General features: G+C 45.9%; 1 protein-coding gene across 1 annotated transcript in view; it reads left to right on the top strand.

The window, feature by feature from the left end:
• The window catches only part of LOC146772865 (rho guanine nucleotide exchange factor 11-like), a 260444-nt gene that overhangs the window by 157832 nt on the left and 78198 nt on the right, over positions 1-24414 (top strand). Inside the window, 1 exon segment of the mRNA XM_085637039.1 lies at positions 6664-6746. Within this exon segment, the coding sequence (XP_085493165.1) occupies positions 6664-6746 (83 nt within the window).

Below are 24414 nucleotides of genomic sequence, written 5' to 3'. Positions count from 1 at the left end.
CCTATGGACCACCATACTCGCAATAAGGCTGTTAGTGTTATTGACATCAATGTACGCCTAGCCACCACTATAGTGATTGTGATTTGTAATTTCATGGAAGTCTATTCTGTGTGTGTCTTGCTTTTGCTTCATTGCTAAAGCTTTCACATGCCTGGGTGGCCCACCTTTGAAAGAGGAGCCCACGGGGTTTCCAAACCCACGCAACTGTCTATGACTTTCACTGAAATCACAGTTTATGAACCAGAGGCCACTGCTTCGTAATGGACATATTGGAGAGTCTAAAAGGTAGAAGGCGAGAAGACAGTAGATTATCAGGCAACTTTGAAACTCTCCTATCTCTCCTAAGATGCGTTAATTGCTAGCCTTGGGCATCTATTTTAGCCACTATATTTATTTATTTGGGAATTTTATTAAGTGTTCAATGTCTTCTGTCAGTTGCTTTAAAGTGTTAAAAGTCTTCAAGACAACGTCATCTTTTAGGGTAGTTTTTGTCAGATAAGTGAGCTATAACTGTGCCAATTTTCTTTAGCTGTGACCGGTTTACTACAAAAGCTGGTATGAAAGGTTTTCAGATGTTTTCGAAACCCCATGTGGTTTGATTCAGTTCTCAGATTTTGGGGTATTCTAAAACTTAGGAACTTGAATCTGCCTCTCTGTTTGAGTAATTTGAGGTGATGAGGTGCGCATTGCTCCTTACTCAAATTCATTTTGACATTCTCTAGATTCTGATAGATGATTGTAACTGCAGATGCCTTGCCTTTTGAATTCCTGCAATTATCAGACAAAATCCAGAAACGTTATTAGCAATTGCTCCTACGCATTGATAGGCGGTGCCATCAGACTTTGCATTAACTTTGTTGCTCCTTTGCAAATGTTAGCAGGAAGCCATATATGCGTGCAAGTGTTGCACATTAGCGTCAGATCCTTATTTTCCTCATTCTTCGATGGTGATCTGGAACTCCACTTCTGAACTTCGTCAGCGTCTTACCTACTTTAAAAACTCTTTTTTTGAAGATGTTTTGCTAGGGATCTCAGGCTAGAGGTTTCAGTCGGTGCCACACCTACAGAAAGCAAATATATGGCACAGACCCGCATTACATCTGTTTGTGGTATCGTGGATGTAGGCATGATTCAGAGTCATTGAACAAATGCTCTCTTATGCGTCCAAAGGCCTTTAGGGATCAGATGACAAAATTGTATGTCACAGAGCACAAAAAACTGTACTGCTAGAAGTCCAGGTCCCCATCCTCTGGTAAGTGTAAGAGAAAGGATGTTCCAAATCTCATTGTAAACACAGAAGTGCAGATGGTAGGCCTCCCCTCAGGGCAGATTCCAACCATGGTTCACATGCTCCAATGCGCTCTGAATTTCTCTGTGAATCCTAATCTCCGCAGCAGGTGGAGGCCTTTTAGGAGGCACTGCTGCAGCTTCTATGATCAATTCTGGATTCTCCTGGAGTACCTTTGGTCCCTGCTTCTGCAGGAAACCAAGTCGGACTTCCGCTTGTAGCTCCTGCTCCAGCACCAACTGTGAACCCATTAGACCTCTGTATGTACCCTCACCAATGCTGAGCCACACCTTAACTTCATTGATGGAGGCCATACTGGTTCCAGCAATGCCGGTGCCTGCCCCTTCCCCACCTCCAGCTTCAGTGGCACAAATTCTGTCTCCAACTGTGACCCTGATGTCTGGTCTCCACCCGAGCTCAGCTAGATCATAGCCAATGTCTCTTTATGAGATTACAAGGGCATAGCCAGTTATGTTAGAAGACCGTCTTCGGAAGTGTATTAGTCTCATCATCAGTATTTTCTGAGACTTGAGACATTATGTGGCCAAACACAGATGGCATAGAGAACCCTCAAGATGTTCCACATGCTAGAGACGATGAGGCAGACTGTTGTTTTCATTCTCACTAGACTGATGATGGGCTATACATAGATTTCCAAGATGCTTCTTGGCTCCTTTGCTGTGGTGGCAGGTATTGTTGAAAGGAAGATCCACACCTTGGAGAAGTGAATTACTTTATTTTGTGAGCAGCCTGAAGTATAGATTGCAGTAGCCAACATCACCAACATTCCTTCCCACCGTTTCCCAACCGTCGCCTCTCCAGTGTTCTGTGCATAATCACAAAACCCTCACTACATTGTAGGTTCCACACATGGATGACCTTACCAACAAGCCCACAACACATCCCCCTCTTTATTACAAAAAACAAAAATATTGACAAAAAACCCATCAAAACTGATTAACTTAAAGTTGGAAACAAAAACACAGACATCAAAGATAATAACCCTATGGCCTAAATACAAAATGAGAAAAACTCAAATAAACCACAAAATGCATTCTACATTACCATACTCATAATCCTCTAAACATTTTGACAATTTCCTAATTCTTTTGTCAATGTCTTGTCCAGCATGATGTACATGAATTTTCCCATTAGCAGTCCTAGAAGTGACTCCAGACTACTCACCACTCCCACATTAGCTTCTTCCAACGCCACTTCCCTGTCTTCAATCATCACAGCCTCACTGCTCTCCTCCAGAATATCTGAATGTACAGGTACCTTGTGTTCCCTTCCATTGCTGACCATCTTTCCATCATCTCAAAATCCTCCAAAAAGTCAGCTTCAAACTTATGTGACTCCCCATGAACTTGCTTCCATATCTCATTTGGATCCACAGCCACTCAATTAAGATTCCATACTTTACCGTTAATCAACCTCACTGAATTACACAAAACTTCAAAAAGTTCCTCCAGTTCATAAAATCGACAATTCCCTTGAGCTACTAAACCCAGTTTCTTAATCCGAACCCAGTCACCCACTTTGACCTTCACCCATTTTGAACCTCTCTTAGTATCATAATACAACTTACCTTTATAATGACTCTCTTACTTTTCCCCACACTCCTTTAACTGACTACTATTCCACACAGATATGAAATAACCAGGTGTAAACTTGGTCCCAGGATTCCTACCCCTCATCATAAACAGAGATACTCCACTTGATCGATTATTAGTAACTCTTGTAAGCCCAAACCATTTTACCCAGTTGAGTAACCCAGTCCTCATTACTTGCCCTACATAACTGTATGATACATTTGATCACACGGTTAAATCTGCCAACCATACCTTTTGCCACTGGGATTGTTTAGTGCAGTGGTCTCATGGTTCACACCACTGCTTTCAAGATAAAGCTTAGTTTTATTGGAGACACATTTCATTCCATTGTCGCTCAAAATGATGGCAGGAATGCCTTCCAATGTATAAATCTGTTCAAGGAATTCACAAACTGTATCCATAGTTGCCTTTTCCACCACCTTCACGGTACGCCATTGCCAAAAGAAGTCAATAAAAACCAACACATACTTCTGAGGTTTCCCAAAGGGTCCTACAATGTCAACTGGAATCAAACATTTACTCATAGTTGGTGCTAAAGTCTGTAAAGATTTATCAGCCAAAACACAATTGGGGCCCTCTCTTACATATCTTTCCACCTCAAGATCCATACCTGACCACCAAAACATCTTCATCGCAATAGACTTGGTTCCAGTAATTCTAGAATGCTCCTCTTGCTCCGAACTGATAACCATTCTTCGCAAATCTTGTAGTGGAGTTACTTTTTGTTCTCTCAGAATTGTGCCACTTCCAACAGTCAAGTCAGTCCTTACCTCCTGGAATGATTTCATAGATTGATCTATACCCTCTTTCCTTGGCCAACCGTCAATCAAGTAAGTCATAACTGCTTGTAAAACGTTATCCTTCTTTTATGTTTTACTCCATTCTTCTCTGACAGCAGGCATGCCACTATCGTGCACTTTGAAAATTCTACTGTTAAACCCTTGGATTCCAAAATATTTAACACCTTCATCAACCCCTTATCGTGTTCGTCCCCATTTGGACCAAAAATGAAAATATTGTCTTGGAATACCTTTACATCTTTTCTTTCCCAAAAAGTTAAAACTTAAACCACTGAAAGACTGCAGCCGCCGACTCTAGGTGAAATGGTGTGAGCTTAAATTGGAAACACCCATCAGGGGTGACAAAAGATGTATGTTTCTGGGTATCCTGAGCTAAAGAAATTTGGTGGTGTGATGACAATAGGTCAATGGTGAATAACCACTTGCCAATTCTGACAAAAGTTACCAGCACATTAATTCTTGGCAACAGAAATTGGCCAACAATTATGATGTTGTTCAAATGGCATAAGTCAACACACAGCACATGTTGCCATTGCTTCGTCTAGCCAACACTAATGGGGGAAACCCAATCAGAGTCTTCTATTGGTTCAATAACCCCAAAGAAACCTTCTTCTCCAGCTCTTCAGAGACTTCATCCCTAACCATGAAAGGAATGTTCCTTACCTTGTGGACATTAGGTCTAGCATCATCCTTCAAAATAATTCTGTACTCAAATCCTTTCAAATTCCCCAACCTACCACTAAAAACCTTTGGAAATCTTTTGAGCATATCATTGCCCATATGCACTCCTTTATCAACCACCATTACTTGCTCTTTGCTACTGGGATCAAGCACAATGTGCAAATTTCCATGGTCAAACTAACCAAACACAAGGGGGCCCTTTCATAGCAACATGCAATCCGCCCGAGTCAGCCTATTCTTGAATCTCAAATTAAACCACCTAAACCCAACCATGTCAATACGTTATCCACTTTAACCCTGAGGACCCCTCCAACTTTGTTTGACAATTCTTTCTCTCCGCAGCTCCTCGTTGATGATAGTTTATGGGGACCCAGAATCTGCATAAATCTTTAAGGATACATCAACAACAGTCATCCAGCACTCAAATTTAGGTCTGTGAGATTTACCATCAACATTCAAAACAAGGCTTCTACACAAACTAGCTACATTGTGACAGTGCTCGTTGTCACCTTCTGAAGTTTTCTTATCTTCCTTACTTACTGGCTCACTCACACACGTGATAGTCTTTCCTTCTCCTGCACACTTTTACAAAATGCCCTACAATGCCACAATTGCTACACTTTTGCATGGCAGCAGGCCAATTTTTGGTAAATACCAAATGTTCTTTACTGTCACAATGTTAACATCTGGTTTGATCTTTGGATTTGGAATCTTTTACACTGTACTTAGATGCTCAATTTCGAACAGTGTCATCATCTTTTGCATTCTGTTTTAACACCCTAGCACACCTACTCGACATCTCAGTTTTTTAAACAATTGCCAACACATCATTTAACGCCAAATCACCACTGACCCGTAAATGCTCCTGAATGGCTAGATTCTTGGCGTGCATCACCAACAGGTCCCTAATGAAATTGTCTTGTAATACACCAAATTTGCAGTCTAAAGGTAATTTCTTTACCTCTGCAATGTACTCTTCCGCTTAGTTATTTTTCCTTGTTTCTGTTGAAGGAACTTGTACCTGGTAATTCCAATGCAAAATCTTTGGTGTATAGTACCCATCCATATCCAAAATTACAGCCTGGAAAACATTCACATCGTCCATTACCACCAATTTTGTCATTTGGAAGTGGAAAATATTTTTTGGCAACTGCATTCCCAAGCAAATAGATCTGCTTAAACCTGCAGTTCAATATATTCTCTGCTAACTCCGTCATCTACAGCAATCGACCCTTGCATTTACTTGCATACGTCTTCACTTGGATGCCATTGAAAGTTATATGAAGAATATGAAACACTTGTTGTTATTCAGAATCTCTGTCATCAAGGTTTCATGGAAGGACTCAAACAGTTATTCCACCCAGGGTACCTCCTGACCGTGTGCGGAACATTAACAGAATCATGAGCTTTTCTTTTGAACCTCTACATTTGTGCCCATTACAATTCCTTTACTGAAAAGTAGCTTTCCTTGCTGATATCACATTTTTAAGTTATGTTAGCCAATTTAAGACCCTGGAAGAGCCTTTCTTTCTGGTTCAGAAAGACAGGATTGGCTTAGAACCAACCCTAAATTCCCTTTGAGAGTGGTTCCTCCATTCCAACTCATTCAAACCATTGAGCTCCCATGCTTCTCCCCACAGTCATACTCTGTGGCAGAGAGGGCCCTTCACACCCCTGCTGTCAAGTGTGCTCTCATGTATTACATTGATAGAACTGAGCTCTTTTGCAAAACTCAACAACTTTATGTTGCTTTTACCCTGCCACATAAAGGCCAGGCTCTTTCAAAAGCTGGCATAGCTAGATGGATGGTCAAATGTTTTCAAAACTGCTGCATTACAGCTTGGAGGAATTTCCCTGCTCTGCCCAGACAATATTCTACTTGCAAAAAGGAGCCAAGTTCAAAACTAGACTGCAGGATAATGCTAAGCATGTTAATCTACAGCACTACATGGTACGAACAGATACTTATGATAAAAAAGTAAGTAGAATATTCCTTATTGCAAGTTGGTTGGATTATTTATTGTGTAATTGTGGAAAAAAGGAAAAAGTAGCAATTGTAATTTTGAGTAGCGTCGGTGTGCCCTATGACAGATTATGACCTCCTTGTCAAGATATCCCTTCTATTGATTTGTATTTGTGGATCCTAGGCTTCAGTTCACAACTTGTACCAAACTCTTTAATATATAAAATTTTACCTGTGCCTATTTTTGTTTAAGGGCTTCACTAGACAAGGAAGCGTGTTTTAATCTCATTAACATTGATTATATTTCTCTCATCGTAGTGTGGCGATAAAGAATTCTGACGTCCCACCCATTCTCTCTGAAACAGTGCAGTTTTCAGCAGAGATGGAAGAAGTCCCTCTAGGTGAGTTCTGTTGCATGGAAAATCTTTAAAGCACATTAATTCTGATGGATACTTCTAACCGCATATTCCTCACCATTAGACTATTCGGCAGGCACCAGGCCATAGCAATGCTCCGGTGTGCTGGTAAATGAAGCTGTTTTGATCTTGTCCCATGCAGTAAGTGATGGAGTGGAGCCACATATAGATGCCACCCCATGTGACAATGTCTGTTCTTTCTTTCAATGCCTTGAATTGTGGATCTAGAGCTCTGCTCTCTTTTCTTTGGTTCACAAATTCTTTCAAAACTCCTTTCATGTATCTAAGGGAATGGTGTCCCCCAGCAAGGACTAAAGGGTTCAAACTATGCCATGACTGTCAGAAACAGGTGTTGATGGTGGACCCGCACAAGGTGTGCCTCTGGTGTTTGGGCTTAGTGTAAGACTCCAAGTCATGCGAACATTTTTATTTCATTCACCCGAAGGCAATTCAGGATCGTGAAATGAAAACTGTTTGCTACCAAACACCGAAATAAGTGATAGACTACATGTAAGTTCCGCTCCTGCTCCAAGTCGAGGGCACAGACTCATTCCTGCTTTCAAGGCCACTCCTGTGACCGATCCAATTCGTGTGCGAGGTCATCTGGTAAATCCAAATCTAATTCTAAGAAGAAGCATAAGAAGTTAAAGTGGGACTCAACAACAGCCAGCCACTCTCTGTCCCAAGGGAAGTCAGGTGGTGTTAAGGTGCCAATCAATCTTGCTCCAGATGCCGATCGTGGAGTAGATTCCTCAACTGGTTCAGTTGTGCCTCCCTATTTTCTCGAGCCATCTGCAACACCGTAGAAGGTTGAGGCCTTTAAGGAGGCCATGCTGCATATTTTCGGCACTCTGCTGGCTCCCTCTGGCACACCTTTGGGCTCCAAGGGCCCACAGGGCATCCAGTTAAGTTACCACTGGCAGATCCATTATCTGTGCCATCTGTGACCCTCAAACCCATCCTGGGTTCTGCACCACCTCTGGCGCAGACTTCCATTCCAGCTCCAAAATCTATGCTGGTTCCTTCTCCACTGACATTGGCCCAACATCACCAGTGGTGGCAGTGCATCAACTGCTGATTCAAGTGTCCGACTTCGAGCTGAATCCACTTCGAACTGACCAAGGTCACCCCTGACTTTACTTCAGAACACCTGGTCCTAGTATGCTCTGATTCAGTCAAAGCACTTCCTCTTCCACAAGGTCTTCCTCAGAGGCCTTTTCACATTTTTAACTCTGTTTTTCCTTTAATTTTATTAACATTTCAATCATAAGAACATACATGTACATATTAGGATCCATCAGCATCCCCTCAACCTTCCCTTATGTCCCAAAAGCAGACCTTCGCCAAATATAGCACACAGTAACATTTACATCCATGCTCGCCTTCCATGTTGTTTGTCAATCATTAACTGTTAACTCCCTAACAGTCACACCCTCCTCCCATTTCCATATTGTGGTTGTTAATTATAAATTGTAACTTATGCCTAGCCTCTCTTCATAATCAAGGAGGATCCCAGTAGGTCTTTCCTGATTTTATTTTCCCTGATCTATTTTTGGCAGGGACTCAACCCTCTGGTCCCAGTACTAAGGTCCTGTTTCTCTTGAATCTGGGGGGCTTTGTAAATCCTTCGACATTGTTGCCCATGCTCAAAGGTCATCCTCCATTTTTCGTCCTTCCGGATTAGTTTCATGTGGACTGCTTCTGCAGCTGCCTCTTCGCTCATGTCCCTTAGCCATGCCTCTATAGTCGGAGGCGAGATGCATCGTCAAGCTATCGCAATTCATCTTTACGCCAGGACAAGACCTGGAATTTCCTACTCGGCTTCCTTTTTGTGTGTGCTGGAACCAGCCCCAGCAACACTGTCGTTATTTCTAGGGATACTACCCACCTTGTGGCCGCCCTCCATCGGGTCAGGACAGTCACCCAATATGTTGTCAGCTGCCGGCATGCCCATACCATATGAATAAATTCTGCGTCTATATCTCCACGTCTAGGACATTCGTTCGAATATTCCCAGTAGATCCAGCTCTGAGTCCGTGGGGTGAGATATGTTTGGTGTATGAAATTATATTGGATAAGTTTAAAACGTGCATTAGTATTTACGGCTTTAACTCCTTCATGTATTTTCTTCCAGGTAGGGGCAGTTAGAGGCTCCCCAATTATGGTCTCCCATTTGTCCTGGATGGGAAGAGGTTCCCCCGGGTCATCCTCCCAGTCCGAGCGATATAGATGTGAGACTAACCGACGGCCCTCTGCCATAGTAAGCATAGTTTACAAGACGTTGGTCCAAGGGGGCTCCACCAGGAATGATGGCCAGAGTTTGCGCGCCACTCTCGATATTTTCCCATATTGTAAGAATTGGCCCATTCCTAAACCAAAAGCTGCTTTCGCTTCCATCCTTGTAATAAATCTCCCACTAACATAAAGGTCTCCCATCTGGTGGCACCCCCACCCCTCTGGCCATCTCCGCACCGACATGGAATCAGCTACCTCTCAAAATGGTTTCACCACCCATAATGGCATATTTGGGGCCTGAGGCGCACATTTTACTACTTTAAAAACCACCCTTTCCCATATCCTGGTAACATGTTGGACAATCTGTGGGACATCTGCCAGAGCCCCAGCCCCAAGCATCAAGAGCCCAGGGAGGGAGGATTGGTCCCCACATGTACCCGTGCAGTAATTGTTTTTCCTAATTCTCTTCATCGTCCAACCAGTGGACTACATGCTGTAAGTGGGATACCATATAATATAGTTCCACTCGAGGCATCTCCAGGCTTTCTGCGCCCCACGCCCGCTGCCGTGTCCGCAGTCGCACCCGTTTCCGTTTCAGTCCCAACAGAAAGTCCACCATCAGCCCCTCCAGTATTCGAAAGCAATAACTAGGGATCTTGTATAGGGAGTTTTGCATTGTATAAAGACATCTGGGGAGGACGATCATCTTTGTGATTGCAATCTTTCCCATTAGGGATAGGTGTAGGTACGTCCAGAAATGTATAGAGCTTTGTAGCCCCTCCAAGAATCTTCCTATATTGAGTTTCATGTATGATGAGGCTGTGTGTGCTAGTTTGATTCCTAAATACCTAGTCCCTTCAGTAGCCCAGGATAGACCCACCTCGGGCAACTCCTTCTTTGGCCTCATTGCCATTTTCCCCATGTGGATCAGTTTAGATTTCCTCAGGTTTATATGGAGCCCTGAAAAGGTCTCAAAATCCTGAAGAATTTTAATAATGACAGGTACCAACTGCTCTGGTTTCTTGGGCGAACACAGCAGTGTTGTCCGCATATAAAGATACTACATGGTTTGTCACCCCGAGATTCACCCCCCACTACGCCAACCGTCTCCGCAGTGTGGCAGCAAAAGGCTCCATGGTGGGTGCGAAGACAAGTGGGGACAAGGGGCACCCCTGTTGCATGCCCCGTTGCAACCGAAATGCCTCAGAGATCAATCCCCCAACCTTACCCGGGCGACCGGGGCAGTGTACAACAGCTGCACCCATCTATGAAAATCCAGGCCCACTCCGAATCTCAGTAGGACCAACCACATATATGACCAATTGATTGAATCGAGCGCCTGTTATATATCAAGGATCGCCATTGCATAGTCATCCTTCAGTAAGCATGGGACATGCCAAACATATGCCAGGTGTCGTAAGCTGTGGGTGGTGCTTTGTTTCTGAATAAACCCAGCCTGGTCAGTATGGGTCATGTGAGGCATGTGGGGATACAGACTTGCTGCTATGATTCCACTAAGTTTTCATATCAAGATTTAGAAGTGAGATCGGTCTGTATGAATCAGGTAATTCGGGGTCTCCGTCTGGTTTCGGGATCATAACTGCCAACGCCTCCCTCAGGTAGCCGGAAGGGTCTATGTCCTCCAGGACTCAGCGTAATCCTACAGCAGAGGGTCCACTAGCTGCAAGGCAAACATCTTGTAAAACTCAGAGGGAAGACCATCGGCCCCAGGGCTGTTTGCTGGTTTCAGACACTTGATAGCTGCCAAGACTTGTTCTCTGTTTATAGGCACTCCAAGAGCCTCCTCCCCCTCTGGGTCGAGACTCAGCAAATCAAGAGTTTCCAAGAAGTCCCAGACCATTTTCAATGGTGAGGGTGCCTGTTTCTCATATATTCTAGCTAACGTTTTGGCTAGGACCTCAAGGATAGCCTGCTGCATGTAAGCCAAATGTCTATTGTCTCCCCTAAGTTTCAATATGGGCACTATGGTGGATTCCTTTCTGAAAAGCCTTTGGCAGTAGGCCTTGTATATGGCTGCTCCCCATTCCCCTAAAATCTGGGGACTCGTGTGGAGATGAGCCTCCAACCTGCACAACCCCTGCTCTTGCTTTTGTATACCGCATTATAGTTGTTTTCGCACGCCATAGGTTGTCTTGATAGAGACTCCCCAGAGGACAACCTTCATGGTTTCCAATTCCACTGCCCTACTTGAGGTCGATCCCCAGTTCTCCTCAAAGTAACGAGTCAGCGTTTCAGTGATCACTGCAACAAAGGGGGGATCCATCAACGCCTCTGCAAACAATCGCCAGGAGGGTATTTCCAGACATTCCGGTTTCCCCCACAGACTTCGCAAGACTGGGGAATGATCTGAGATATATCTAGGCAAGTACGTTATACCATCCACCTCTGAGGTGAGGTCTAAAAACAGGAAGAAGTAGTCAAGCTTGCTGGAAGTCCCTGTTGCCGGGGTACACACGAAAACGTTATTTTACTCGGGGTTGCAGTCCCTCCACACATCCCTCAACTGCAATCCCTCCCTGAGATCTTCCAAAGTCTCCGTCATCCGAAGCTTTGTGTTTGCGCGTGGGGGTTTCCTGTCCAGGGTTCCAGCCACCGCAGAATTTTTTCGCCCGCCACGGTTATAGCCACGCCCAAATGGGGCGTGCCCAATGTCATTAACTCAGGGAAGAAGGAGGAACAATCATTATTGAGGGCATATATACTGAGAATACTCAATTCCCTCCCATATAGTGTACCATGCAGAACCACATACCTCTCCTCCGGATCTGTTATGTGATGTAAATGTCTGAGGGGAATCCCTGGAGCTACCCATATTAGTGTCCCTCTTGCAAAGCCTGAAACATTTTTGACTCATATTGTAATCAACCTGATAATAACGATGGTGATGATGAGGATGATTTACCCCCACACAATGATGTTGAGGAGGGTGAATTATTGGTTGTATGGATTAGACGCTTAGCTGAGGTCCTGTACCTAAAGCTGGCTTCAATTGAAGTCAAGACAAATGCACTTACTGAGGTGCTGCACCCTTGGCCAGTCCCTACTGAGACCTTACTTCGATTTAATAAATGCCTGATTGATACCCTTATGTGTATTTGGACGGAGCCTTGCTCTTGCCCACCTGTCAACAGGCAGGTGACCAGTCACTACAGACTAGCGCAAGGCAACCCCGATTTTCTTATGCGGCACCCAACTCCAGAGAGTTTAATGGTTCAAGCTTCTACCAGCAAAGCAAACCCTAATGCATGCCACACAACCTCTCCAGATAGGGAGTCAAAAAGGATATAGAAGTTCTGTAATCAGATGCTCTCTTCCTCCAGCTTGGCATTGTGTTTAGTCAATGCCTTTTACCTGCTAAGCCATTATACACACACTCTTTTGGGATAGGGCCAGTGTGATCTTGACTGCAGTCCCAGGGTAATTTTGAGACTCTTTGGCTCAAACCATTCAAGACGGCCAGGATGCGGTAAAATATATCATTAGAGCTGGCCAGGATACTACTGACTAATCGAGGTGCACCGTAGGCCCTATTTTGGTGCCTCATTGCCACATGTGGATGTAATCCACTGGCTTTTCTTGAGACAAGCAGGTGTATCCAATAGAGATGCCTTTTTATGGGACCTGTCTCTTTTGAAAAAAGTCTGTTTCTGCCCTCCAGTGGTTTCAAAAAAGCAGTACCACAGTGCATTCCATGGCTTTTAGACCCTGTCCGACAGTTTCATCAATAGCATAACCCTTCAAAGGCTATTCCAGAGGGCTGCTGTATAGACACCTCAGCAGTCACCCCATACCTTTCATGGCTGGGGATCAAGCAAACAACATGCAAGTCACTATGGTTCGACTCAGGCCTCCGCTCCTGTAGAATTAGCCTCCAAGCCATTGTAGATTGCATTTAGTGGTACTCAGCCACACTGGTGCACTCAGGCATTTTCTTACTGGGTGGCAGGCAGTGGCGGCTCCTCTGCTAAGATGGAGGATTAGCGCCCTACTGCTTTTTTGCAGTGAAAGACAGAGAAAATAAAGTGATATTAACTCGTGGTATTATCATTTTATTTTCTCTTACTTTCACCCACAGATTTGCCTGAGGGGGCATGGGCAGGGGAGGAGTGTTTGTACCCTTCTAAAGTGCGCAATGACTGCTTGACGGCCATATTGGGCCGCCAAAAACAGTCATGCGCACTTCGCATGTTCTCCGTGCAGGCTGCATCACAGCCTACGCGGAGAACATGCTCAGGCCTCCAGTTAGAATATGAGCACTGAAAAACGGTGCTCAGACCAATCACAACGCTGCAAGGCAGCATTGTGATTGGCTGACTGGGAGCTTGGGTGTGCTTCCAGTGGCCAACTCCGAGCAAGGGAGGACTACGGAGGTGAGACAGGCGGGGAAGAGGCAAAAGGGTACATTTTTAAATTTTTTAATTTTATTAGTTTCAGAAACACATATTGCATATAGCATTAACGTCATACATTTTGCAAGAACTAGTTCAAACAAACAATCTGTGGCTATTTAGTCTTAGTGCTCAATTGCCCTCCAACACAATTAAATTTGTCGATACAGAAATTCAATTAATACATGCAGATTGACAGTGCTGTAGATCATCACATTCTGATAACGTTTCTTGTTCCTTAGATCTCAAATATTGCAACAGTGGCTCCCAAATGTCTTTGGGTCGAGAAGGGGCTGGGAGTTCTTCTGCATACAATTCTAGGTTCTCCCTACAGTACACAAGATCCCTTATCCAATTGTCCGGCAGCGGAGGAGCTGAACTGTCCCATCTCATCGCCACTCTCCTCTTGGCCAACAGTAACTCAATTCTAATAAACTTGCCAATCGCACTTTTCAGAGCCGGCGTGTAGCACAGCAGACACACCTGTGGAGTACAATGTAGGGTAATAGTTGTCATGGTTTGTAGTCTGTGCAGCACCTCCACCCAGAACGCAGCCACCTGATTGCATTCCCAGGCAATGTGCCAGAAGTTAGCCCCCTGTGCCCCACATCGTTTGCACGTATCATTGTCCCGAAGGTCATATTTATGTAGCTTCAGTGGTGTGTTGTATGCTTAGTGCAAGAATTTAAAATAAATGATGCGTAAGTTACAATTGGACGTGAATGCGCTAGTTACCTGACAGCGATATTCCCACTTCTTTTGTGTGAGCTGAGGGAGGAGTCTATGAGTCCAGCAATAAAGGCTTCTGTCCGTGCTAATAATTTTCTCGTCTCTTGCAGCCCTGTATAGCTTGGTAATCAGTTTATGCCATGTGGGGCTTTCTAGGAGTGTCTGTAAGGTTTGCAATGTTGGTGGTTCATCAGGAAAGGTATGGTAGTATGCCTGTATCGCTTTCTTAAGTCGTTGGAATTGGAATAAAAATAACGGTGACATGTTGTGAATATATTGTAACCGGTCTATCGTGATGAAACTACCATTTGGGTAGAGGTCTTGCATATTGTCTATGCCTACTGATTTCAGGGCATGCATGGCTCCTGCCTCCTGTGTGACTGATAGTGCTGCATGTTGATCTAATGGGAGCATGGGGGCATATAGTGGGAGCTTCGCCGCTATCCGGCCCAGTGCCTGCCAGGCTGCAACCGTGGTATCTATTGTATTGATTTCCTGTTTGGGGGTACCTCTGTGCAAGTATGACAGAATGCATCTTAATGGAATCTGGTGTGCCTCCCCATCTTCAACCGCTACATGAGGAATGAATTCATAGTGCTGGTACCAGAAGTATGAAATCTGCGCTTGAGTGCATAGATAGTACAGATATATGTCTGTGACTCTAAAGCCACCTTTACCATAGTCCAGTATAAGTGTATCCCAGCTCACACGGGGAAGCTTGCCTCCCCATACCAACCTCATCAATAGCGAACATATGGTTTTTAAAAATTGGTGAGTCAATTTTATGGGTATGTTGCTAAATAGATATAGAAATCAGGGCAGGACCGTCATCTTGATACGGCTATGTGGTCAGCCAATGATAGCGGCATCCTTGATCATCTGTCTACCTGTTGTTTCAATACTGTGCAGGCAGCGCCATAGTTTTCCCTAATGACCATTTCCGGGTCGTGATGAACCCATATCCCCAGGTATTTTACAGGGTCGGATGCCCACTCAAGAGGAAACTCCAGAGCATGAGGGACAGTAATCATGGTCAGAGGTACTTTCACCGATTTGTTCCAATTGATGCTGATCCCCGAAAGGCGCTCAAACCTAATACACTCGCGCAGGATTGGAGCTAAGAACATTTGTGGTTCCCTGATAAAGAGCAACATGTTGTCAGCATAAAGTGATATGCTCACCAGACGATGGGCAAATCTAAGGGCCGCATCCCTATGCCGTTGGCTGATGAAGCAGGCCAGTGGTCCCAGCACAGGGAAAAAGAGCAGCGGTGATAGCGGGCACCCCTGTCTTGTGCCTCTACAGATCCTGATTGGTTCTGATGTTATCCCGTCAACCCGGACGCGCACTCTTGGACCAGTATACAGTAACCATATCCATCTACTGTGGAATTCAGGGACCCCCATGCGCTGTGGTATTTGATACATATACCCCCATTCGATGGAATCAAAAGCCTTGGCTGTGTCCAGCATCACTGCCTCAGCCTGAAGCTTAGGGTCAAGAATATGGAACGTTGCGAAAATTGTTTGCAAATTGTGTGATGTGGACCTGTCTGGAATAAATCCAGATTGATCTGGGAGAACCAACATCGGCATTAACGGTTGGAGCCTAATGGCCAGGACTTTTGCCAACACTTTTGCATCAGTATTAATAAGTGACAATGGGCGATATGATTCGCAGATGTGTGGTGGTTTGTCTTTTTTTTTAAACAGGGTGATTATTAGGGCTTCTCTTAGCGATGGCGGTAGTATTCCTGACTCATAGGCTTTTTCGTACATATCCAACATTTAGGGTGTCAGTTCATCCGCAAATTCCTTATAGAAATCACAGGTGAGGTCATCGGGCCCTGGTGCTTTCTTGTTAGACAATGATCGAATTGCCTCGCGGATATCAGCGGCCTCAATTGGTTGGCAGAGATATTTGTTGGTCCTACGGATAGCCAGGCGGTCACAACATCTGCAAGGTAGTCTTCTAGCTCCTTGGAGTCATTTCCCCTTTTGGAGGTGTACAATTCTGTATAGCATGTGCGGAATGTGCCGCAATTGCTGATGTGGAATAGTGATCCCCCTGTGTGGTCTGTGATTTTTGTTATGATTTGACGGTCTGTTCTTTGTTTGATCTTGGAAGACAGATTTCGTCCGTCTCTGCCTCCCTCGCCATATGCACGGGCCACGTGTCTCTTAGATAGGTAACGTACTTCACCAGCTGCCAATTCGTTATACTCTAGTATGAGATCTTTAATACGGGTGAGTGTTTGCGTGCACGGGAAAGTCTTGTTCAAGCTGCTCTAGTGTGTTTTCCACTCTGGACCGTTGGGCTTGGAGAGCCTTAAGTATGCCTGCTGTTGTGCCAATGCGTTTGCCCCTGATACTGACCTTGAAGGCCTCCCAAAGTGTTGCAGCACTGCTCACTGACCCCTTATTTAAATCAAAATATTGGACTATAGCCTCCCTGATCTAGGGTGTATAGAGGATCAAGAAGCTCCTCTGATCGAAACCGCCATGTAAACTGATGGGGGAAGCTTAATAGGATACATACTGTGATTCTAATGGGGTTGTGATCGGACAGTGTTCTGGGTAGCGTGTCTTTTGTGGACACCCATGCATTAGCACTCTTACTCACCAGCCAGTAGTCCAGCCTTGACCAACTGCCATGAGCGATCGAGGTGTGCATACCCACCAGCCTATTAATGTATCGCTTTCTCCATGCGTCTACAAGACCTAGTTCAGCCATCCCATTGTTTATAACCTGAGCAGCTCTGGGTGAATGGCCACCACACTCTCTGAATTTGTCTTTGCTAGGGTACAAATGTGTATTAAAGTCCCGGCCCCAGATAATTTCAGCGCCAGGCCTGTCCCGTAATACATTAAATATGCCCTCAAAAAAGCCAGGCTCGTTAGTGTTGGGTCTGTATACATTGACTATGGTTATAGGTGATCCAGCCTATTTGCCGTGTATTATAGCATATCGTCCCACATCATCCGTGCAGGATTTAATCAAAGTGAACGGAAGATTTTTCTTTACAAGTGTGAGCACCCCTCTGGCATATGTTGAGTAGGAGGACGCCAGTCTGCACCCCGCCCACTGCGCACCCACTTTGTTTCAGAATGCTTTGTCAGGTGCGTCTCCTGCAGGAGTACTATCCTGATATTATGTCTGTTTAAATAGGCCATTACTTGTCTTATTTTTGGGGGGGAATTCTGCCCTCGAACATTCCACGTCATGCATGATATCCGCTCATTATCTAGCACTGTCATGTTATCCCGTCGTGTAATCTGCTTTTTGCATCTTTACAGTGGAGTGAAATATAGTTCAACATTGGTATCAAAGGATCACATTGAGCCATGTAAAACAGTCCCCCATTACTCCACCTCCTATGTCCAGCCCCACCCACTTCAGCACCCCCAACTTACCAAAGCCATCACTTAAACACAACAACAACCCCCAAATACAAGGTACAGTAGTCATTAGATGTGGGCTACACCCATGGGGGAGCACAGGAGCACCTTTAGCCTCCCAGGTAACAAGGGAGGTGGCTGAACAACGTAAAGAAGTTACCCGCTTCTTGTATATATCTAAACTGAGGAAAGGACATAAATGTGTTCCTGCTTGCGGCATCAACTACAGTGCGTGTGTTACAATTGAATTAACTTACAGCCATTAGGATATCTGGAGGCATCTGAGCGTGACCCTCTTATTTTGCATACAGAGAGCAAGAAGGAACCAAGTACCAATGGGTTTGTGGTATCACCATGCAAAGTATGAGCACTCAGCAAGAACAACCGTAGTCTTTGTGCATCATGGATTAGTCCTCTTCTTCTGGTGTGCCAGATGTTTCTTGACTGCGACTTAGGGCTTTAGCATAATCCATGGCTGCTTTAGGGCTAGTGAAGATCCTGAACTTCCCCTCCGCACCAATGCGCAGACGGGCCGGGTAGAGCATAGCTTATGGAACACTCTCTGCCAGTAGTAGCTTCTTCACAGATTGGTACTCCTTCTTTGATGCTTGGACCGCGGCAGTGAAGTCCGGATAGAAGGCCAGTTTATTTCCTTGATAGTTTACGGTGCCCTGTTCCCTGGACCTGCGCAAAACTGAGTCTCGATCCCTGTAGTTCAACAGACAGGCGATAATCAGTCTTGGTGAGGCACCCGTGGGGGAGGGGGGGGTCGGGGGGCGAGCCGCTAAGGTGCTCCGCCCCAAAGATCCAAAGATCTCACGTAGCATCGTCTCAACATAGGATTCCAGTCTCCCCGTGTTGGTCGATTCTGGCAGTCCAGTAATTCGTAAGTTTCTACGACAGGAGCGGTCCTCAAGGTCCTCATTCTTAGCTTGAATGATGGCGACCACCTTTTTCATTTCGAGAGTCTTGGTGGTCACTTGTAAGTTATCCTCAGTGTCTGAGATGTGTTTTTCAGCTTCGCCTAACCTGGTGGCGTGTTTATCTAGTTTCGCCGACATATGGTCCACCCTGTTTTAAGCGCATAAATGTTTCCATCTATAGACTAGAGACTGCTTTGCATGGTTAGAAGCGTTGTTTCGAGTGACGTTGAGTGTTCAGTAATGGCATCCAGCTCTGAATCTGAGGTAGCTTTCTGCTGCGATCTGCCTCGCGCACGCGATTCAAAGTTGAGCCGGGATTGTCCTCTGTCTGTTTTCCCCATGTCTGCCCTCTTAAGTGTTACAGCAGTGTGTAGACTATTGGTGATCACCAATTCTCACTGGGCACTGGAGTGCATAACGGTAAGCTGTGGGCACATTGTTACAAGGGGAGCAGCAACCAGCATGCATGTACAGTATAGAATCCAAGGAGTGAATTTTTTAACCTGCGCAAGTTTAGAGCCAGGAGATGAGCAGTACAGTCACAGCAGTGTGTAACCTAATGGTGAGCACCAGTCCTCACTGGGCGCTGGACCGCACAACTGTATGTAGCGGGCAACGTTGTTACAAGGGGGAGCATCAGCCAGCATGCATGTAGAGCATAAAACTCCAAGGAATGTCTCTATTCACCTGTGTAGTTTCAGAATCCGGCGATGAACACTGCAGTCAGGATCTCACATCCAACCCGGCAATCACATTTTACACAAGCTGCGCTGTTTTTTTAAATCAGAGCTGTGGCAGTGGGATATTGTGCTAAGTTCTAATGTCTGGGCAGCTGAGGCAACTCTCCACTGCACTTGCGCCTCAGCTGCACGTCAGTTGCTAAAATCAGCACCCAGTTCCTCCAGGATCACGGGCGGAACAGTGGGGCAGCAGAGGTCTAACTGAAGAGAGGCCTCCGGCGGGTCCAGTCACAACACCATACTCAGAGGCATCAGAGGGAGGAGATTCAGCAAGCGCTTGCAATGGCGGCCCTCCGCACCGCCTCCGCTGCTCAACATGGGCCCGCCCGATGACCAGCGCTCGGGCACGGACACTGCCGGCCGTCCCGGAGCACTCGTCAAGCATTCAAAGGTATTGTGTCCCCATGGGAGGCCCTTCAGTGTTCACTTAGTCGTCCGCCGAGGCAAGGGCACGTGGAGGGGAAACAACCTTTACAACGCAGTCATTACAGAGCACTACTTTTACAATGCAGTTGTTACATCGCAACATCCTTTACATTGCATGCCATTACAACGCGGCCATTACATCGCATGTCACTACAACGCATGTCATTACAACGCATACCACCGCCACGGGACGCTGACCCACGGGAGACTGGGGTAGAGTCATGAGGGCAGAGCAGGGCCTCACATGTGTCATAGGTGCCTTCCGCGGAGTGTCACGGGGGAGAATGGGAGGTCTACCCCCAGGGCATGATGCCGAGGGCACATGCCAGCTGTGTACGGCAACATGGCGGATATGAATGCCACAGACCCAGGCCCGACACCAAGTCTGTACCTGTCCGTTGCTGACGACAACCCCCAGGCCACCGGCTCAGACACCAACGATGTTCCGCAGGAGGATGACGGTCACTCATGGTGCACAGGGTTAGTGGCACCACGTGTCTTAGGCCTGCGATATGGAATTATGCCTCACTGATTGAAGGGAGCCTTGTTCTGTGGCCGCTGCCACGGACTTGGGGTCCCTGCCATTCAGGACACTGTTCCACATGTAGGACCTACTGGGCCAAAGAGCAGGCCGGTGGAGCATGTAAATTAGTAAGGAGTGATGTGGACCAGCGTCGGGGGGGCAGCGATGGTCTGCGGAGGCTGCAGAGGTCGCGGGACTAGGGCTTGGTGCTTGCACCAGGACGTGTTGGACCCTCTGTGACACACGACGGTGTCGGCAGGTAAGCAGTGCGGCGCTGGGGCGGGCAGACCTGGTCTGTGCATCAGCTTCCTGGGTTGCAGGAGGCGCACAGGGTCGCAGGCCCCGCTGCTCACAGCGTCGGCCTCGTGGCAGGCTGCGTGGCACCGCAGTGTCAGTGATGTTGGCCTTCCCGGGAGTGGACCACGCCCTGCGCAACGGGGTTTGTCACCACACCCCTGCGCAGCCCTGGCGTACTCGGGGCCAACCCACTATGCTCACGCACACAGGAGGGGACGCAGTGTGCAACACTCCCGCTATCTGTCCCATGGCCTGGGGTGACATGGTTGTGTCCACTGCTCACTACTCTCCAGTCACCAGCAGTTGTGGTCTGCATGGACATATCAGTTGTTTGCATTCCCATGACTGTCCTGCACATCCACGCCTCACTTCTCGTGTACATTCCCACTCATGGGTCACTTGCATCCTCGCACATGGCATCATTCCGCATCTCCACACGTTCAGCTGTTGTGTGACTGTGGTGCCATGAAATGTCTGTATTGGGTGCAGGGGTAGCACAGGATCGACATGGAGTGGTGTAGTGATGTCTGGTAGGTGGTCGTGTAGTTTGACATGTTGCATGTGGTTTGGTCATGTGTACATTCCCACAGTTGTGCGTTGTGTGTTGGTGGCTTTGGGGTGTGTGATGTGTTGGTTTGGTACTTACCAATGAGTAGTCCCGTTCCATATGTGCCATCTTGGAAGCGCTGGTTGATGATGGACTGTCGGAAGATGAAGGAATCATGCACACTGCCTGGGTAGTTGGCGACGACATTGGTGAAGAGTCCCCGGTGGTCCACTATTGCCTGCACATTGATGGAATGCTGATGCTTTCTGTAGCGATAGTGGTGTGCAGTATCCGCAGGGGGCACAAGTGGGACATGTGTGCAGTTGATTGACCCCAACACGGCCGGGAATCCGGCTATGGTGTAGAAGCCTTGCTTTGTCTCCAGCTGTTCCTGCGCAGTGTTGGGGAAGTGAAGGTACTGGGGTATGAAGCTGAGGATGGCATCCAGAATAGGTGTGATGAACTTTGATAGGGTTGGCTGTGAGACCCCTCCAACTCTGGCAGTTGTTGGTTGGAAGGTACCAGAGGCCAAAAGATGCAGCATGGCCAGAAGCTTTGTCTGCGGAGGGATGTGGGTTCTCTGCTGTGTTGGAACCGTCAGCCTGTGGGCGATGTGGGTCATGATGCGGAGGATGGTTACATCTGCTTGAGGAAGGTGTTAAATACCTGCGGCTACCGCGGCTTAACGTCTGGTTTTGGTTCTCTTCGCAGATTTGGCAGTTTGTTGTGAAAGGGGTGGTGTGTTTTTTTCATGTGTTTTTGCACGGGAACACCTACTCTGCATCTCATTAGGGTTAGTTGGTGGTGTACGCCGTGGTGATACATTTTGGGGCAGTTATCGCAGGAATACTGGCCATGTCTGCAGTTTGCACCAGCTTGTGAATGGGGTGTTGGGTCTATCTCCACTTTTGATGCGTTAAGGTGGAGATAAGTCCTTGTGAATATGCCCCTGATTCTCTAGGTTGAAAAAATCTTGTCTGGCACCCTATCTATAATCTAGAAAACAGATTCCAAATACTTTTTACCAAGGATAGTTTGTCTTTGGACTCAGACGTTTTGTGCAGGCTGGTGCTGAATAATTGAAGTTTGTTCCTTGGTACGGTATCTGTTCTGGGCTTGGAACACATTTGCAACACCTCATGAAAATTGGAGTTATATTGCGCTCTACCAATTTCATGTGCTGTTTTCACTGATGTGATAACTGTAGCAGGCATAACTTTGTTGCTGCCGAGATTGAACAGATCACCACTCTCCTCCAATTTGTTGCAACAAGATCATCATGCTGGACAGCTTGACCTCTGGTTGTGGGTGTTGCAATTAGGTATTGTCTTAGCTTGGAACTCATTTTCAGGCACTACAGAAGACACATTGAAGATGAAAAAAGAAAGGAACATATTAACACATATGAATAAATGTTGATACATGTCAATAAGTATGAATATTTACATCAAATTTATAACCGATTTGAATTTAAAAGTTTTCTACGTGATTTTATTGGGCATTTTATGACGTCATAGGCAAGATCCACTTAGAGTCTCGCTATTATATGATTACTTGTCAAGTCTCCACTCACCTGAAATCCAGGATGTTCAATTTGAGAGATGAGACGATTGTTCTCTATGCCCTCGAAACTCTATACCTGTTCGGCTGTACTCAAAACACAGCTTGACAAGAATAGACTTCCAGGGGAAGGGGGAAAATGGGACAAAATAATAAAAAAGAAAACAAACACACGTCTTCCTTTGGACCAGGGAACGTCTTTGGCGCTCACTGCAATCAATTCAGTTAATCTGTGGACCGTATTGACTTTCTGATTTCTGGCATCTAAATGCAATAAACAACATTAGCTAACACCTACTTACACATTGAATTCAGTTGTTTAAACATTAAATACAGTGCATAAAACTATACTTTTCTTTTTGTATATTGCGCAATTCACAAAAAGAGTTATGGTCACTCTCTATCATCTGGAGAAAAATGTCTGCAACAATATATATAGCTTTCTGTAGTAAAACAAATAACATGAATTACCTGAAATGCAAATAGTCACACGTTCACTAATACAAATCTTTTAATGCCGTATGTCACACTTACTCCAAAAAATATGTGTCTGAATTAACCCTGGGCGTAGTTCGCGTAGTAGCGCTATGCATAGCTACGCGAAATGCACTTCGCACTACGCGAGAACTGCGTAGTGCGCTGTTTGCGATGATTGCACAGTGCCGGATGCTTGTCTGCACTGTGCAATCATTGAAAACGGCATCTTGCACAGTGCGAGTTGTCGTTTTCTGCCACTCAAGTAGATTTTTACTCGAGCGGCAGCTTTCTCAACGCGGACTGGTAGTTTCTCATCACGAGTGGTCGCGAGCATACGCGACCACTCGCAATGAGAAACCTGACCTCCCCGCGTTGAGAATCTCGCCGGGAGGTTTATTTTTCGCGATCGCCAAACTTGATGTTGCTGATCGCGAACGAGGAAAAAGTCTCACCGGGATGTCATTTTGCTCGCTCGCGGTCGCCAACTTGATGTTGAGGACCACGAGCGAGCAAAGAATACCAACTACTCTATGCTACGCAATTTTGCACTATTCTACGTGCAAATCGCGTAGCGCGAAGTAGCACAAACTATGCAAACTTCCCGAGCGTAGCGTAGTTGTCCGCCCAGGGTTAGTCTAAATTCTAAACATAAACTCTTAATAAGATTGCAGGAATTGAAGTCCAAAGTCTCAAGATTAAACAAATATTGAGAACAGCTTGGAGATGAGTCTCTCCCTCTTGAAGTCTTTCAATGCCCAAGAAATGTGGAATGAGAACAAAAGTACCTTCATGAGTTGTGCGCTCTGTTCACTGTCTTTTAAAATGTTAAATAAATAGAAATACCTGTATCTGAATTCCATGCTCTGTCTCTGCAAACGGGAGTATGCTGCAATACCTTACTACTTTTCCTTTCGTTGCTTCTGGGACGGTAGATTCCCCAGACGAATCGGATTCAGAGGAGGAAGATGTCCTGCTGGCTTGGCAACCAAAGCTCACTCGGACAGTAGGATCGAGTCTGGAAACCAATTGGATGAAATCTGCAACGCGGCAGCGCCAAGACGAGAAATCAGGTAAGTGAAGATTAGGACGACGAGAGCCAGCGTGTCACGTGGCGCTGGAGATCTACTTATAGGCCTCAGCGGGGGGGGGGGGGTGCATAGACGCCTGTCACCGGCTCACATGTAAATGAGCTCAGCTCTTTGCAGGACACGTGCACCTTCAACTGCAGACAGCAGATTTCAACAAAATCTTTTTATGGCTTATATCGATTTAAAAAGCCAAACAAAGTTTGTTGACAGCAGTATGTGATTTCAGAATAAATGAGAAAGATTAAACTGAGCAGTTAGAGACTATCACCAACAAAAAAACACACGAACGACAACAATTATA

Source organism: Triturus cristatus, chromosome 12 (genome assembly GCF_964204655.1).
Source record: "Triturus cristatus chromosome 12, aTriCri1.1, whole genome shotgun sequence".
Classification (NCBI taxonomy): Eukaryota; Metazoa; Chordata; class Amphibia; order Caudata; family Salamandridae; genus Triturus; species Triturus cristatus.
This window is presented reverse-complemented; position numbering and strand designations above follow the sequence as displayed.